At 41.8% G+C, this 16,990-nt stretch overlaps 1 protein-coding gene across 14 annotated transcripts in view; it reads right to left on the minus strand.

Annotated features, from left to right (window-relative positions):
* Positions 1-1,457: 1,457 nt before the first annotated feature.
* The window catches only part of MARVELD2 (MARVEL domain containing 2), a 32,679-nt gene continuing 17,146 nt past the window's right edge, over positions 1,458-16,990 (minus strand). For 6 of the 14 annotated variants that reach the window (XM_032628349.1, XM_032628346.1, XM_032628348.1 and 3 more), the window contains 4 exons: positions 16,558-16,706; positions 11,760-11,931; positions 8,577-8,627; positions 5,551-7,601 (listed from right to left, as the gene is read on the minus strand). In XM_032628349.1, coding sequence (XP_032484240.1) covers positions 7,479-7,601; positions 8,577-8,627; positions 11,760-11,931; positions 16,558-16,706 — 495 coding nt within the window. In that variant the 3' untranslated portion in view covers positions 5,551-7,478. Of the gene's footprint in view, positions 2,058-2,606; positions 2,784-5,550; positions 7,602-8,576; positions 8,642-11,759; positions 11,932-16,557; positions 16,707-16,990 lie in introns of those variants that run through there. The other 8 variants (XM_032628337.1, XM_032628339.1, XM_032628341.1 and 5 more) reach the window with 5 other exon arrangements.

Below are 16,990 nucleotides of genomic sequence, written 5' to 3' on the forward strand. Positions count from 1 at the left end.
CTCTATAGTCTCTGATTTCAAACGCTTAATCCTGAGGGTTTCTAAGAAAATCCTGGATATCACCGCTAATTATACGAAGAGCAACAGACCGCTTCCACCACCCTGTTGCATCTGGGCAGCTGAATCACATGGCAGGCACCTCCAAATACTTGGATGGTAGTTGAGCATAACTTGTCCCACGGTTTAACCTGAGTTTGCCCTTTGGCAACAACAATCCCCAGAGTACCCTTGAATATTAACAACATTGGCAGCCTTCCTGATCACAAACAAGATTTAAATAGGGAAGGGCTGCTGTGTTTCACACGTTACTAACAAACAGTGTTTTCCTCACCTGTCATATATCCGTCAGCCTCCTGCCCTATGCACAAAAAGAATCAAGAGCCACGAATTCAACAGTGTGAGCATAAAAGCATTTAAACAGGTATAAATAATCTTCAGGGTCATTCATGTGTAGACCATCTGTTTTTGGACAGTTCATGGAGGAAAAGAGGAAGAAAACGGTTATAATCTGCCTTCTCTGATATGGGGGTCGGTTCCCAGGCACAAACACGTACACCTTTGGGTTTCAAGTATAACTCACTGGACCAGCAGTTGTAAGACTGTTGTGCTGCTCCAGCTATAACTTCGCAGATGTTCTCCAGAGACCACCTGAACACTAGGCAGTCCTCAATCTATGAAAGGATTGTGTTTCCAAACTCACATTGATTGTTTTAAATTGGGAATATAGTTTTCTTCAAACATACATATGATTGTTAAAAATTGAGGCATTGAACTTTTACCTATCTATATACCCAGGTAACTAACCAGATCAAGGTATAGCCCCCCAAAGGCTCCCACATGCCCCATCCCAGCCAATAACCATCTCAGAGGTAACCTCTCTTCTGAATTCTATCACCAGAGATTAGATTTTTATAATACAGTAGCTTTTTTATTGATATAGAACAGACATATGTTAAGCGTATACAATGAACCCAACAGCACAGTGAAATAAATATTTATATAGCCATGTAACTATGTATGCAACATTTTCATACCCTAGAAGGCTCCCTCATACCCCTTCCCAGTTAATAACTGGCTTTCCGAAGTTAATCCCTATTCTTAGATCACCACTGTTTAATCTTGCCTGATTTGGGGCTTTATATAGAATTGTGCAGTATGTGCTCTGGTCTGGCTTTTGTTCAACATTGTGTTGTGTTTTGCATGTAACAGCAAGTCACTCTTCTTTAAAATTGCTCTGTAGTATTCTATGACTATACCACAATTTCTCATTTCTACTACTCTACTGTTGACAGACATCTGAGTTATTGCTAGCTTGGGGCTATTATGAGTAAAGCTGCTATGAACATTCTTGTACACACCTTTTGGTAAACACCTGTACTCATTTCAATAAGAGGTACAAGTGTAGAAAAGCATATAGTAGGAGGATTTGACCTAATCTGGAAAGGCCAGGAAATTACTGCACTGCAATGCTTTCTGGGTGATAATGTTTTTCTGAATCTCAAACCTGGAGGCCAGGGACACATTCCTACATCTAGGACCTTAGTGGGGATCCTTCCTGTCTTCCTTCTCAGCTCTGGAAGCATTAAGGTTACAAGTGTTCTGGCACTGGCTGTCATGTGCATATCTGGCCTGTTCGTAAGTAAGATAAATCCCTGACTACACTCACAATTAGGACAGCTACTAATCTGTAGGTGATATTTGTTTCCTCTTTGGCTGTCAGCATCCAAATCCCTTCATACTCTGGGGAATTCCCCAAGTGATGAATCTCAGTAGGAAGCCGGATCTGCCTGCTGAAGCTCAAAAGGCCCTTCCCATCCCAGTCTCCTTTGCAGTTAGAGCATGGCAAGGGACCTAGCTTCCACCAATCCATCTCTCACTCTGAATCATCTGAATCTGAGTCACGCTTCCAAGGATGGCAGGGCTGGTAGTGCATTTGGCACGCAGAGGGCAGCAGGAGAGCTGTTTTCACCAGATTGGATTTTAGGTGTGATTTTGGGCATTTTTCCTGCTGCATAGCCTCCAACTCAGTTTTCCACGTCTCCCAGCAATTCTGTAAGCTAGACAGTAGATAGTAATAAATCCCTCTTCTTAAATCAACCAGCTTTGGTTTTTGTGGCTTATGACTGAGAACACTAACTGCTAAATCCTCCTACTAAAATCCCCCCATAAATAATGATTACAAATAGTTTTAATTGGTAGCACAAAACGGTGTTTTGTGTAAAAAGAACAACCTTGTACACTACTTACAATTCAAACGGTCTTGATAAACACCTATTATGGGTCTAATATCTTGCAATAACTTTAGTTTCTCCAAAGCAGTTAAGTGGTAGGGTTATTCATTAAACAAATTACAAGGCAAACAGAATTGTCATTAAATACATACCTGGGGCTTCCCTGGTGGCACAGTGGTTAAGAGTCTGCCTGCCGATGCAGGGGACACAGATTCGTGCCCTGGTCCGGGAAGTCCCACATGCTGCGGAGCGGTTGGGCCCGTGAGCCATGGCTGCTGGGCCTGCGCGTCCGGAGCCTGTGCTCCGCAACGGGAGAGGCCACAACAGTGAGAGGCCCGCGTACCGAAGGGAAAAAAAAAAAAAAAAAAAACATACCTGGAAGTGGGGTGCGTGATGAAGTTCTTATATCTGGGGGCCTTTTTTCTACTTTATAAAGAAGAAAGGAAGGTGCCAAATCTGTACTCCATTAATTGGAAAATTCCTCCCGTTCCCCAGTGGCCTGCTCTTTCCTCCTTTCACACTGGCACATGCTGTGGCTTCCAAGTCAATCAGCTGAAATGGAAATATTCTTTGTATGTATCAAGGCCATTCTGGCTGTACCAGAATATACAGACCTCCGAAGAAGCCCTGATTATATAGTAAATATGCTATTTTTATTATATTTTATTTTATAAATATGCTGTTTTATATTATATTTTATTATATTTATTATCAAGTTATTAATAATGAACTAAAGAAAATTTCTTATTGATAACATTATCAGAACAAAAATATAAATAAATGTAAGGATTTTTCAGAGATTTATGGTTTATGACATTATTTCAGGTAATTTTTGTTTGTTTTGCTGTGCCACACACCTGTGGGATCTTAGTTCCCCCACCAGGGACCGAAGCACTGGAAGCTCGGAGTCTTAACCACTGGAGGGCCAGGGAAGTTCCCACCTTAAGTACTTTTACCTCATCTAATCCCATTGCTCAAAGGAGTTAAGTGACTTAGGCGCCTGAGGCCACACAGCTTGAATCTAGACCTAACTCCCATTCCTTGCTTTTTCCGCCATACAACATGAACATCGGTAACTAAAACAATGATAATATAACTGCATTAAAATGAAATAAATAGAAAACATAAAAACTATAAATTCAGAAAAATTACAGTCTAGTTTTATTAATTAAAACACAACGTACTATATAATACTCATTTTGTAAATACCAAAACTTTCTGTATATAATATGCTTATACAAATACATACCTGTGTAAGATGAGAATGGAAGGATATGATCTCAAATGTTAACAGTGACTATCTCCAAGGGCAGAATTATGGGCAATTTTATTTGTGTGAGCTTGGAAGAGTTCATTTTCTAAATTTTTCTGCAATAAATGCATTACCTACACACTTTCAAAAACAGTCCTTTATTATTGTTATTATCAAAGTCATTTTGATATTCTACCTTTAAAACAGCCAATTCATTATCTAACTTAGTGAAAAGTACAGTTTGAATTGAATATCTAGCCACCACTAATTGAGCAAGCATCTTCCTGATATTTTACAAACATTATTCCATTTAATTCTGGTAACAGTTTCATCAGGTAGTAATATTATCCCGTCACAGATAAGGAGGCTGATGCTTAGGTTCAAGATCACACAGGAAATAAAGGAGTCTTTGTTGTGGTGAGCTTGAAGTCCACCTTGCCCTTCTGCTGGGCTCCTCCTACCTTCCTTCTAAGCCTGGCTTGGAGAGCCGCTCTACCACATGCTGGTGCAACCTCCCAGATACTCTTCTTTGAAAACACTTATGGTATTAAAGTAGACCATTTAAAACTGATTACATGCATTATAAAAAGACTGGAAGGGACTTCCCTGGTGGCGCAGTGGTTAAGAATCCACCTGCCAATGCAGGGGACACAGGTTCGAGCCCTGTTCCAGGAAGATCCTACATGCAGCTGAGCAACTGAGCCCGTGAGCCACAACTACTGAGCCCGTGTGCCTAGAGCCCGTGCTCCGCAACAAGAGAAGCCACCGCAATGAGAAGCCCGCACACCGCAACGAAGAGTAGCTCCTGCTCGCCGCAACTAGAGAAAGCCCATGTGCTGCAATGAAGACCCAACGCAGTTGAAAATAAATAAATACATAAAATAAAATAAAATAAAATAAAAATAAAAAGACTGGAAGGATATGCTCCAAACAGTATATATCACCAGGGTGGCAGGACTTCCATTTTCTATGCTTTTGTATCTATTCAGTATTTTTCTTCAAAAAATTTTTCTCTAATAGTTTTTTAAAAAAACTTGAGTCAGAAAAAATTATAGATTTTTCCTATATTGTCTATCTTTTGAACATTGGTGCATCTCAGTATCAGGGTCTCTACACAAACCATTTATAGAAAAGCACATAAGAAAAATGCATACTTCATCACCAATCCTTTAGCTTCTCATTCAGATCCTCCTGTTAGACAGTAACCTCAGGGTCTCTACCTGTTTTACTGACTACCATATCTTCAGTGCTAGAACATCTGGCCAATGAAAGCATTTGGCACATAACTGACAAATGAATGAGTGAAGGATATATACTTTTCTCTTTTCAAGTTTTAGATATGCTGTTATCTTCTCATATTAAGTTTCAAAATAGAATACATGTTAAAAGTCAGGTGAGAAAAAAAATGTACAGGGAACTATCTTTTTCTGAATCTCACAACTTGCTAAAGGTGGCTGTTATGGGTTGAACTGTGTCCGCTCCAAAGAAGATGGGTTGAAGTCCTAACCTCTGGGACCTCAGAATGTGACATTATTTGGACATAGGGTCTTTGCAGGTGTAATTAGTTAAGGTGAGGTCATACTAGAGAGGGTGGGTCCCTGATCCAATATGACTGGTGTCCTTATAAGAACATAGCCTTGTTAAGACAGAGGCACAGGGAGAAGGCCACGTGAAGACAGAGGATTGGGGCGATATGCATACAAGCTAAGGAATGTCAAAGACTGCCAGCCCAAACCACCAGAAACTGGGAGGGATTCCCCTACAGGCTTCAAGGGAGGTTGGCCCTGCTGACACCTTGATTTCAGACTTCAAGCCTGCAGAACTGTGAGACAATACATTTCTGTTGTTTTAAGCTTGTGGTACTTGGTTAAGGCAGGCAGCCCGAGGAAACCAACAGTGGCCTTAACTTTGAATTCTTGCAAATAATGGGGGAGGAGGAAATAGTCACCTGAGCATCATGATCTACAAGTTTTCAGTGACTTTCCGGTTTATTTTCTGATCATGGAGAATATGCCCAGTCAACTCAGGAATGCTAGAAAAGTAAACAATAAAGGATACACACAAAACAACAGGTGACTGAAATTTTAATATGCCTAGGTATTCACATAAAAACTGTAAAAATCAGCATTACAACATTGGTCTTCAAAGATTAACATTTACAACTGTAGTAAAATAAAGTTTCACAAAGTCAAATTTCCTTAACACTTCATTTCAATATTAATCTCTTTACAGTTCATCAAATTGCTATTATTTCATCTTTCTTTCTTTTTTTTTGCGGTTCGCGGGCCTCTCACTGTGGTGGCCTCTCCTGTTGTGGAGCACAGGCTCCGGACGCGCAGGCTCAGCGGCCATGGCTCACGGGCCCAGCCGCTCCACGGCACGTGGGGTATTCCCGGACCGGGGCACGAACCCGTATCCCTTGCATCGGTAGGCGGACTCTCAACCACTGCGCCACCAGGGAAGCCCCTCATCTTTCTTTTTTTATTAAAGCATGGGTGCTCTTCTTATGCGAAATGTTAACATGGGGTCCCAATATGTAAAACAGAACGTGCAGCTGTTCTAGTTTGGGGGGCGGTCCAGAGGGAGCCTAGCCTCACACTTTCCTCAGTATCACCTCTTAAGACTCTCAGCACCCTAAGCATAGCCTGAGAACCATGGATTGAAAATAGTAACAATATACACTAAATAAGATATCATTGACAAAGAAGAAGTAGGAAGTTTATTCAGTATCCAATACTTGGTCAGCCTTCGCTTTTCCACATTCTTTTCTTTGGTTTCATCACTTCGAAAATTCCTCCAGTATTAATTGTTTGAACGGCAACTATATGAAGCAAAAATTGTATTTCTACACCTGGGAAATTATCTACAAGATAGATGCTGCTGAATAGGAACCAATAACAATGATTTTTTTTTAAACATTTTTAAAGCAGTCTCTTGTTCACATTAATAAAAATAAAACATTTCTCAGGAATAAAGCCTCAAAGCCAAGATAATTCTTGGGACAATGAAGCATTCCAATAAATCAAAGGGAGATTCTAAGCAGATGCAACATCATGGGGCCTTAGGATGGACATCTAAACAGGATAGAAATGGCAACAATATTCACACAATCCTTGTATTCGAGGTTTACAGGAAGGGCTGGGCTGTGGGGACGTTGAGAGATGTGCACAGTGATGCTGATTAAAGATAAGAAGGCTGCTGGACCCCAGTAGGCACAGCGCCACAGGGAAGCATCTGCTTAAGGCGACGTGTGTAAGATTTATTTACAGCACAAAAAAAAGAAAGTCATGAGGCCACGGCCTTGGTTTAGCTGGCTGGACTTGCTCTTTAAGGTCCTTTCCTTGAGACTTATTCTATGTAGTTTATTCATTCCACAAACACGTCTATAGAGTTCACAAACACTAATGCAGTGCTTACAACTGTGCCAGGCTCTGTTCTAAGTGCTTTACGAATATTGACTCATCTGATCCTCATAACAACCCTAGGAGGTAGGTCCTATGATGAGCCCCATTTTACAGATGAGGAAATAGGCACAGGCAGATTAAACAACTCGCCCAAGATCATAAGGCTTCAAAATGGTGAATTCAAACCCCTTTCAAGGGCAGAAATGACATCTTTGGCTAGGAAGAGAAATTTGTCCTAAAAGAATCCCAGGAAATGGCCTGAGTAAAAAAGGAAAAAGCAGCACCAGAATTGACTCTCCACTTGATCATCAAACACAAGGACACAATGCTTAAATTAATTTTAACAAGATAAATATAATTATACACAGATGAATCTAGAATTTCTTCCACCCTTAGTAAAGGCCCTTAGTAAATTTGAATTTGTTTTGAAATGTCTGAAATGCAATCACATACTGTTTTAACTTGACATACCAGCTAAACCAACTACAAGCTGATTCAGGAGGCATTTGCTTCTCTATCACAGAGACGAGCATAAAAAAAGACAGTAAATAAATATGAAGCTTGATATAAAAAAGTGGTTTCAAATAAGTTTTAAGAATAACCCTCTACATCCCAATTCATTACTTTATCATATTCTTGAATCCTCTGCTTTATGTGAGAAAGTTTATTCTTCAGATAATCACAGCGTTCTTTTTTTTCCAGAAATGTAGGATCCTAGAAAAGAAACATAGCTATTATCTCAGCCTCCGGCTTCCTCAGCAAAAAACACAGAAACACACATTATCACCCAGAAAATGACCTTTCATAGCAGATTTTCCTGTGGCAGATTTCAAAATCTGCCTAACAAGAATAACAGGTAAGCTCTCTACATTTTTTTCAGTGGATTTTATTTTTTAGAAGCTTTTGATTCACAGCAAAATTGAGTCGAAGTAGAGAGCTGAGGCGCCCTTGAGTATTAAAATACATTAAAAAGTAATTAATGGATTAATAAAAGCTCCCTCCATCCTCTACTAATTTGTGCAATTAAGTTAAGGATGGAATTAGACACCTGTAAAAGAACTTAATCTTTGTGAATGAAATGTGGGTGAAGAGCTCTATATGGGTGCTCATTTCCCTGGGTTCCTAAATCAGGACACAGCAGAATGTATTCAGGACAGAGACGAGAAGAAAAGGCACCCAGGGGCTTCCCTGGTGGCTCAGGGTTTAAGAATCTGCCTGCCAGTGCAGAGGACATGGGTTCGGCCCTGGTCCGGGAAGATCCCACATGCCGCAGAGCAACTAAGCCTGTGCGCCACAACTACTGAGCCCACATGCCGCAACTACTGAAACCTGTGTGCTCTAGGGCCCACGTGTCATAACTACTGAGCCCGTGTGCTGCAACTACTGAAGCCTGCACTCTGCAACAAGAAAAGCCACCACAATGAGAAGCCTGTGCACTGCAACGAAGAGTAGACCCCACTCGCTGCAACTCGAGAAAGCCTGCACGCAGAGCAACGAACACCCAACGCAGCCAAAAGGTAAATTAAAAAAAAAAAAAGGCACCCAGCAGCCACCCATGGTCCCTAACAAGTAGCATCTTAAGAAATACAAAAAAAGAACTACTTTAGCTGCAAGAATCTAAAATCTGTCAGCTGTCACCACTGTACCTGGATAAGAATACACTTTAAAGAAGAAAATGGTTTTACTCACATTCCTTTTTTTCTTAAACTCTTCATGGACTCTTGAAATTCTCTCATGTTCCTAAAAATAATATACTGTATATGTGAACGAAAATACTTGCAGTTACTCACATGATATCTCAAGAATGTCTCAAGAGTACAGTGGGCATAAGAACAGAAAAACAATTTTTACCTAAGACTATAATGAAAAATATTCATACACGAACAAATTCAACTCACTGGATAAATATTTGAGGGTTTACTCTTGGTCAGGCCCTGAGATCCAGGGATGAACAGTAGGGTGAGGCCCCTGCTCGTGTAAAACCTGGACCGAGTTCCAGTGCCACTGCTTGCCGGCGGTGTGACTTGGGCAAGCTCTTTACCGTAAGACTTGGTTTCCTTATCAGTAAAATGGGAATAATAACCATAACTATCTCATAGTGTTGTGAGAAAGTTCATTTATTTGAAATGATCCTTCTAAAGTGCTTGGCACAGAATAACCACATTAGCTATAATTAGGTAGCATTTTCATCCCCTTTGGCAAGTTGAGACTATTCAACTTTTGGAAATAGCTAATATGAGGCTCCTTCCAACTTTATTCTACGTTTAATAATAAATATGAAATTTGTTAAAGGGCTGAATAGTCTATCCAAAGGAAACAGGTTACTAGAGCAATGCCCTCATTTATCCAGGTAAACCTATGCTTTGGAGATTGCAAAGCACTGTACACTAATAAGTACAAAATAAAATGTAATAATTTATGTTCTAAAAGCTTCCCCTGAGAACACTTTCCATCACAAATCCACATCCTTTTCCCAATATATTTTAACTCTTCAATGTTTTTTACACACTAAGATCATGAGTATTGTTTGTGTTTTGACTGCTTGCCATCAGTGAGATGAACCTGGTTATTCAGTTGTCAGCTACATTAACAGGTCCTGGCCTGGGACTGAACTAGCTGCCTCGGGGCAGGGGTGCTGTGCTGGAGACGCAGGCAGAGATGAGAGTTGTAAAAATCTATCCTAGAGTCGGTCAGAGAGACTGAATTAGGAGGGTGAGGACCGGAGAGATTATTTTGAGCAAAACTCCTATTGGATGGGCTTAGAAAAGTCATGTGATGGTTTAATTTTTCACGGGTGCATGAGCAGGTGTGTGTGAGAACCCATGCCCCCAGCAGGCCCGCTGGGCACAGAGACACTTCCCTGGGGATGCGCTAGGGGACGAGTGAGCCTTGCCGGCAGACTCTTGCCCACCGCAAAACTCAGCCTGTGGCTGCACAGAAGTTCACTTTTGTGATACAACTGATATCTCCACTTTAGATAAGGCCTGGAGGAGACACCGAGACTAACTACATTTGGCTGTCATTTAGCTACTTACTTGCCAAGCCATGCTGAAAACCAAAGGAAATGACTATTGTGAGATTGTGTGGGAGTACTGTGGGAGGACTAGGTTTCTCAGCACCTGCTGTAATCAGGACCCTCCCACCCCCAATCGCACACCACAAGCCTGAGCCCTTGCCCACGCATACACAGCCTACACACCCGACGCCTCTGGGCCTGGGCTCAAAGGCCACATGTCACGTTCAGGTTTCTCAGCGTTATGTCTGTTAACCAGCTTGCTCTTCCCAACCTGTGGTGATCCAGACGCTTGGTGCCTGCTCCTTCTTTCCTGCACTCCTTTGAGGGCATCTAAACTTGGTCACCCTTCTTGGACCTGTGGACCTTGCTTGTTCTCCAAATGGTACTAACTGACCCTGAACCTGCAGTATGTGCTGGATTTCTCCTGCTGCCTGGTACTGGCATCTCTTAGCCAACACCCTTCCATCACTCCAAGACTGGGAAAATGTCACTACTCTATACATTTGGCTTAGAGGACTTGTAATTACAACTCATTTAAATGTACACTTAAAGGTCTGGTCAAAACAAAGATGCCCAACTAATGCAGGTCTCAGGAGAAGAATCTATCTATCTATCTATATAAAAAATGTGTGTATATATTATATATACATACGTTTGACATTTACTAAAAAATGCTGTATGTTTTTAAAATTTCAATTACACAGATAGATTAGATGAATACATTCTCTTTAAAAAGGATAGGATATTACACACAAATGTTCATAGCAGCATTATTTATAATAGCCAAAAAGTGGAAACAAACAAAAAAAAAGTGGAAACAACCCACTGTCCATCATCGGATAAATGGATAAAAAAATGTGGTATATTCATACAATGGAATATTATTTCACCACAAAAAATAATGAAATATTGATTCTTGACACATAGATGAACCTTGAAAACATGATGCTAAGCAAAAGAAGCCAGACACGAGGCCACATATTATATCACTGCATTTACCCATACAGACAGAAAGTACATTAGTAGTTGTCAGTGGTTGGAGAGGGGAAATGGGGAAAAAAGTGCTAACGGGTATGGGTTTATTTTCTTGGGGGGTGATGAAAATGTTCTGGAATTACAGTGGTAATCGTTATACTCCTTTGTGAAAATACTAAAACCCACTGAATTGTACACTTAAAAGCAGTGAATTTTATGGTATGCGAATTATTTCTCAATGACAAAATATATGTCAGGTAAAAAATGCCATTGATTATGAGGGCATCCTGATTTCCTAGATATTAAAATGTGAAGAAAAAAACAGAACATTAGAGAAAACACTTCAGTCCCCTATGACTGCCATCTCCACCCTCGTTTTCCTCTCTGCCATAATCACAGTTATTGGTCTGAAGCATGAGCCTTGGAGCTCATGTATGCAGCCTCAGAACCACTCTCCGTCCCTACCCACTGTGCTCTCTGGGCTTGGGGTGCTAACTGCTTGGCTGTGACTTACCCTGGAGAATGCATGGCCACTGGCAGCTCCTCTACACCCCCGTCCACCATTTGTGAATAAACCTTCCTCAAATTACCTAAATAAAAATTCCTCAAATTACCTTAGAGTATGCTATCTGTCTCCTTTGGGACCCTGATTGACCCGGTATGTATGTTAGGCAAATTTATACTTTACTTAAGTAAGAAAATAAAATACTGTTTAATAATTGAAGGCAAAAGACATTAAATTATATATTTTGAACTGTCACCCTGCCAGTGAGCTTCCTAGATAGCAGATGCAGATGGTCATGCCTTCTCTACACTTCAGACGAAGTCAGAGTTCATCCTTCCGCTATCAGAACTCCTCCCCAGCAGCTGCAGGTACTCACCTGCTGGTTTTCTGAACGATGTGGCAATCTGCTCATCACTGCATCCAGCTCATCAAACTTCTTCAAGACGGCTTGAACTTCTGCAGAGAGCTCTTTGTACTCTGAAAACTGGTCCTGGAACACAGCTTTATAGCGTTCTCGTTCATCATCCGTCTGAATCATAGGGTATTTCCTGAGGAAAAAAAATAAACCAAAGTTGAGGTGTGGCCAAGATGGCAGAGGAGGAAGACCCTGAGCCCACCTCCTCCCACGGGCACGCCCAAGTTACAACTGTCTACAGAGCAACTACTGATGAGAAAGACTGGACGGCTAGCAGAAGATATCTTCTACAATTAAAGATATAAAGTAGGCACCACCAGATGGATAGGAGGGTAGAGACATGGTATAGTCAAGACCCATACCCTTGGGTGGGTGACCCACAAATGGGAGGATAATTGCAAGTGCAGAGGGTCTCCCCAATGAGTGAGGTGTCTAAGCCCCACATTGGGCTCCCCAGCACTGGGAAGACAAGCCCCGAGAATGTTTGGTTTTGAAGGTCATCAGGGCTGACTTTCGGGACTCTGAGGGCTGTGGGAAATAGAGACTCCACCCTTACAGGGCGCACACAAAATCTCACACGCTCCAGGACCCAAAGCAGAAGCAGTGATCTGAAAGGAGCCTGGGTCAGACCCACCTGTTGATCCTGGAGAGCCTCCTGCAGAGGCAGGAGGCCACTGGAGCTCACCCTGGGGACACAGACACTGACAGTAGCTATGTTGGGGAGCTCATTCTACCAGAGGACACTGGTGCTGGCAGGCGCCATTCGGTAATCCTCCCGCTAGCTTGCTGGCAAAGGGACTGGGCCCTGCCCACCAGCCTGTCAGCACCAGTACGGGGATCCCTCAGGCCAAGTAGCTAGTCAGGTGGGGACACAGTGCCACCCACCAAGAGGCCAGCTGTCTTAAGATCCCCTGATCCCCCTGGTGGATGGGGCCAGGATCTCATCCACCAGAGGACCAACACCAGCTCTGGGACGCCTGGGCCCTGCAGCCAGAGACCCCAGGACCCAGCTCTGCCCACCAGTGGGCCAGCACTAGCTCCAGGACCCCAGGACCTGGCCCCATCGTCCAGCGGGCTGGTACTAGCCCCAGGATCCCCTGGGTCCCAGCCCTGTCTACCAGCAGGCTGAAGTCACAGGACCCCCAGACGCCAGCACACCCACCAGAAGGCCAACGTCAGCGCTGAGACACTCTGGGCCCCTAAGCCAGCTGCCCTGGGATCTGACACCAGCTTTGAGACACCTGGACCCCACACAGCCAGCCATGTCAGGAACCGGTCTCACTCAAGCAGGCTGACACTAGATATGGGATCACCAGGCCTGCAACCACCAACCTTGGAAACCAGCTCTGTCCATCCATGGACCAGCACTAGCCCTGGGACCCCTCAGGACTCCATAGACAGCAACCTTACGACCCAGCTCCACCCACCAGTGGCTGGTAGCCTCCACACAAGGCAGGGCCTGGCAACCAACAGGACTGGGGGCTGGCCATGCCTATCAGACCACCCACAGTAGTCAGCCTGCCACAACAGAAGGACCCATGCAGCCCACATAGGGGACACCCTTAGAGCATATAGCCCTGGTGACCAGAAGGGAGTGAGCTGCTGGGACACACAGGACGTCTTCTACAAAAGGCCACTTCTCCAAGGTTGAGAAACAAAACCAACCTACCAAACACACAGAAATAAAACAGCAAATTAGGCAAAATTAGGCTACAGGCAATTATGTTCCAAGTGAAGCAACACGATAAAACTCCAGAAAAACCAAGTAAAGTGGAAATAGGCAAACTACCCAATAATACTTGTAAAGATGTTCAAAGAACTTGGGAGAAGAATGGATGAACAGAGTGAGAAGTTAAAAGTTTTAAACACAGAGTGAAAAAATAAAAAGACATATTAAGCACAGCTGAAGAATACAGTAACTAAAATGAAAAATATACTAAAAGGAATCAAGAGTAGATTCGACAACACAGAGCAGTGGATCAGCTAACTGGAAGACAGAGCAGTGGAAATGACTCAAGCGGAACAGAAAAAAGAAAAGAAAAAAAGAAAGAGAACTCTGGGACAACATCATGCATACTAACATTCACATTACAGGGGTCCCAGAAGGCAAACAGAGAGAGAAAGGGGCAGAGAACATATTTGGAGACATAACAGCTGAAAACTTCCTTAACCTGGGCAGCAAGGGAAAAGCAACGATTTACTACAAGGGAACTGGCATAAGGCTATCACATGACTTTTCAGTAGAAACTCTGCATGCCAGAAAGAAGTGACATAATATATTTAAAGTGATGATAAGGAAACACCTACAACCAAGAATACTCTACCTCAGTGGTCCCCACCCTTTTTGGCTCTAGGGACCAGTTTCATGGAAGACAGTTTTTCCATGGACGGGGTGGGGGTGTGGGATGGGTCAGGTGGTAATGTGAGTGATGGGGAGCGATGCGGAGCCGCAGATGAAGCTTCGCTCGCTTGCCTACCCCTCACCTCCTGCTGTGCGGCCCAGTTCCTAACAGGGACTGGTACCAGTCCGCGGCCCTGGGGTTGGGGACCCCTGCTCTACCTGACAAGGCTTTTGTTCAGATTTGTTGGAGAGATCAAAAGTTTTACAGACAAGCAAAAGATAAAAGAGTCAGTACCACCAAACCAGCTTTACAAGAAATGTTAAAGGAACTTCGCTAAGTAGAAAAGAAAAGGCCACAGCTAGAAATCTGAAAATTACAAAAGGAAAAATCTTATTGGCAAAGGCAAATATACAGTAAAGGTAGTAAATCAGCTCTGTTATAAAGCTAGTAGGAAGGTTAAAAGACAGAAGTCATAAAGTCATCTATATCCCCAATAAGTAGTTAAGGGAGACACAAAACAAAAAGATGTAAAATTTGATGTCAAAAACAGTAAACGCTGGGGATGGAGAGCAAAAATATAGGGTTGTTAAAATGTGTTCAAACTTAAGAGATCAGCAACTTAAAATAATCACAGATAGATACATATATATATATATATATATATATATATATATACAGTTTGCTATGTATAAACCTCATGGTAACCCAAACCAAAAATCTGTAATAGATGGGACTTCCCTGGTGGTCCAGTGGCTAAGACTCCACACTCCCAATGCAGGAGGCCCAGGTTCAATCTCTGGTCATGGAACTAGATCCCACATGCATACCGCAACTAAGAGTTCACATGTGGCCACTAAAGATCCCGCATGCCACAATGAAGATACCACATGCCGCAACTAAGACCTGGTGTGGCCAAATAAATAGATAAATATTTTTTAAAAATCTATAATAGATACACACACAAAAAAGAGCGAGAAATCCAAACATAACACTAATGATAGTCATCAAATCGTAAGGGAAGAGAGCAAAAGAAGAAAGGAACAAAAAAGAACCATAAAAACAACTCCCAAACAATTAACAAAATGGCAATATGTACACACCTATGAATAATTATTTTAAATGTAAATGGACTAAATGCTCCAATCAAAAGACACAAAATGTTTGAAAGGAGTATTACTGAGCCATAAAAGAGAATGAATGTTGTGTGGCAGGCTGGATGGGAGGGGAGTTTGGGGGAGAATGGATACATGCATATGTATGGCTGAGTCCCTTTGCTGTGCACCTGAAACTATCACAACATTGTTAATCGGCTGTACTCCAATACAAAATAAAAAGTTAAAAAAAAAAAAGGAATGAAATCTTGCCATTTGCAACAACATGGATGGACATAGAGGGTATCATGCTTGCTGAAATAAGTCAAACAGAGAAAGACAAATACTGTATGATTTCAGTTACATGTGGAATCTAGAAAACAAAATAACTGAACAAACATAACCAAACAGAAACAGACTCATAGGTACAGAGAACAAACAGGTGGTTGCCAGAGGGGTGGGGGGTGGGGGAAGTGAAGCAATAGGTGAGGGAGATTAAGAGGTAAAAACTTTCAGATGCAAAATAAATGAGTCACAGGTACAACATGTACAGTATGGGGAATATAGTCAATAACTATGTAATATCTTTGTACGGTGACAGATAATAACCAGAGTTATCCTGGGGATGATTTTGAAATGTATAGAAATATACAGGAACTAACAGTGCTGTAGGTCAATTATACTTCAAAAACAAACAGACAAACTCATAGAAAAAGGGATCAGATGTGTGGTTACCAGAGGCAGGGGGAGGAGGTAGGGGGAGAGGGAATTGGATGAAGGTAGTCAAAACCTATAAACTTCCAGTTATAAGATAAATATTAGCGATGTAATGTACATGAAAAATATAATTAACGCTGCTGTATGTTACATATGAAAGTTAAGAGAGTAAATCCTAAGAGTTCTCATCACAAGGAAAATATTTTTTTTCTATTTCTTTAATTTTTTATCTATATGAGATGATGGATGGTCACTAAACCTACTGTGATAATCATTTCAGGATGCATGTAAGTCAAATCATTATGCTGTACATTTCAAACTTATACATTGCTATAGGTCAATTATATCTCAATAAAACTGGAAGAAAAAAAATAAACTGAAGTGATAACTTTTTCACTAAAACAAGAGGAATAGGAAATCAGCTTATTAGCTTATTCCTCAACGACCATACTGTACCTTCAATTCAATATACTACTCCCAGGAAACAAACAACTGTTCAAATATAATTGACTTTAAGCAGAGTATTAACTTGTAGACAAACAGAAAAGAGAAAACCCAAATGGAACCTCTCTATTTTTACCTTGAAGAAGGACTTAGGTAGATACTCACGCCACATAGTCTGGCATCACGATTGGTTTCGGGATGTGGCCAGCGGGGATATGTCCACTCAGTAGCTCAGGTTTCATTTTTGTTGCTCTCAGTTCTTTAAAATTAACTTCTTGGTCTCTCTGTCTGTCACAACCGGTGGCCATGTCACACTACAGTTAGAGAGAAAAAGAGGATTTATTTATAAATGAAGGCAGAAGAACAAACAAAAATCCCAACTTTATTCTTAGAAGAAACCTGGGGGGTGGGAGCAGGAGGAAGAAGAGTAGAGACTGCAATCAACAACTTCCCTTAAGAATTACGTGTTTTATAGTCACAGAGTTGTTCAGAACACTTCTGTAACAGTTAAGGGGAAACAGTGAGCTACGAGAGTATATAATAGATTAAACACCCTCTAATCCCAGTTGTGGGATCATCAAAGGTGGATGATGAAATG

This window comes from Phocoena sinus, chromosome 3 (assembly GCF_008692025.1).
Source record: "Phocoena sinus isolate mPhoSin1 chromosome 3, mPhoSin1.pri, whole genome shotgun sequence".
Classification (NCBI taxonomy): domain Eukaryota; kingdom Metazoa; phylum Chordata; class Mammalia; order Artiodactyla; family Phocoenidae; genus Phocoena; species Phocoena sinus.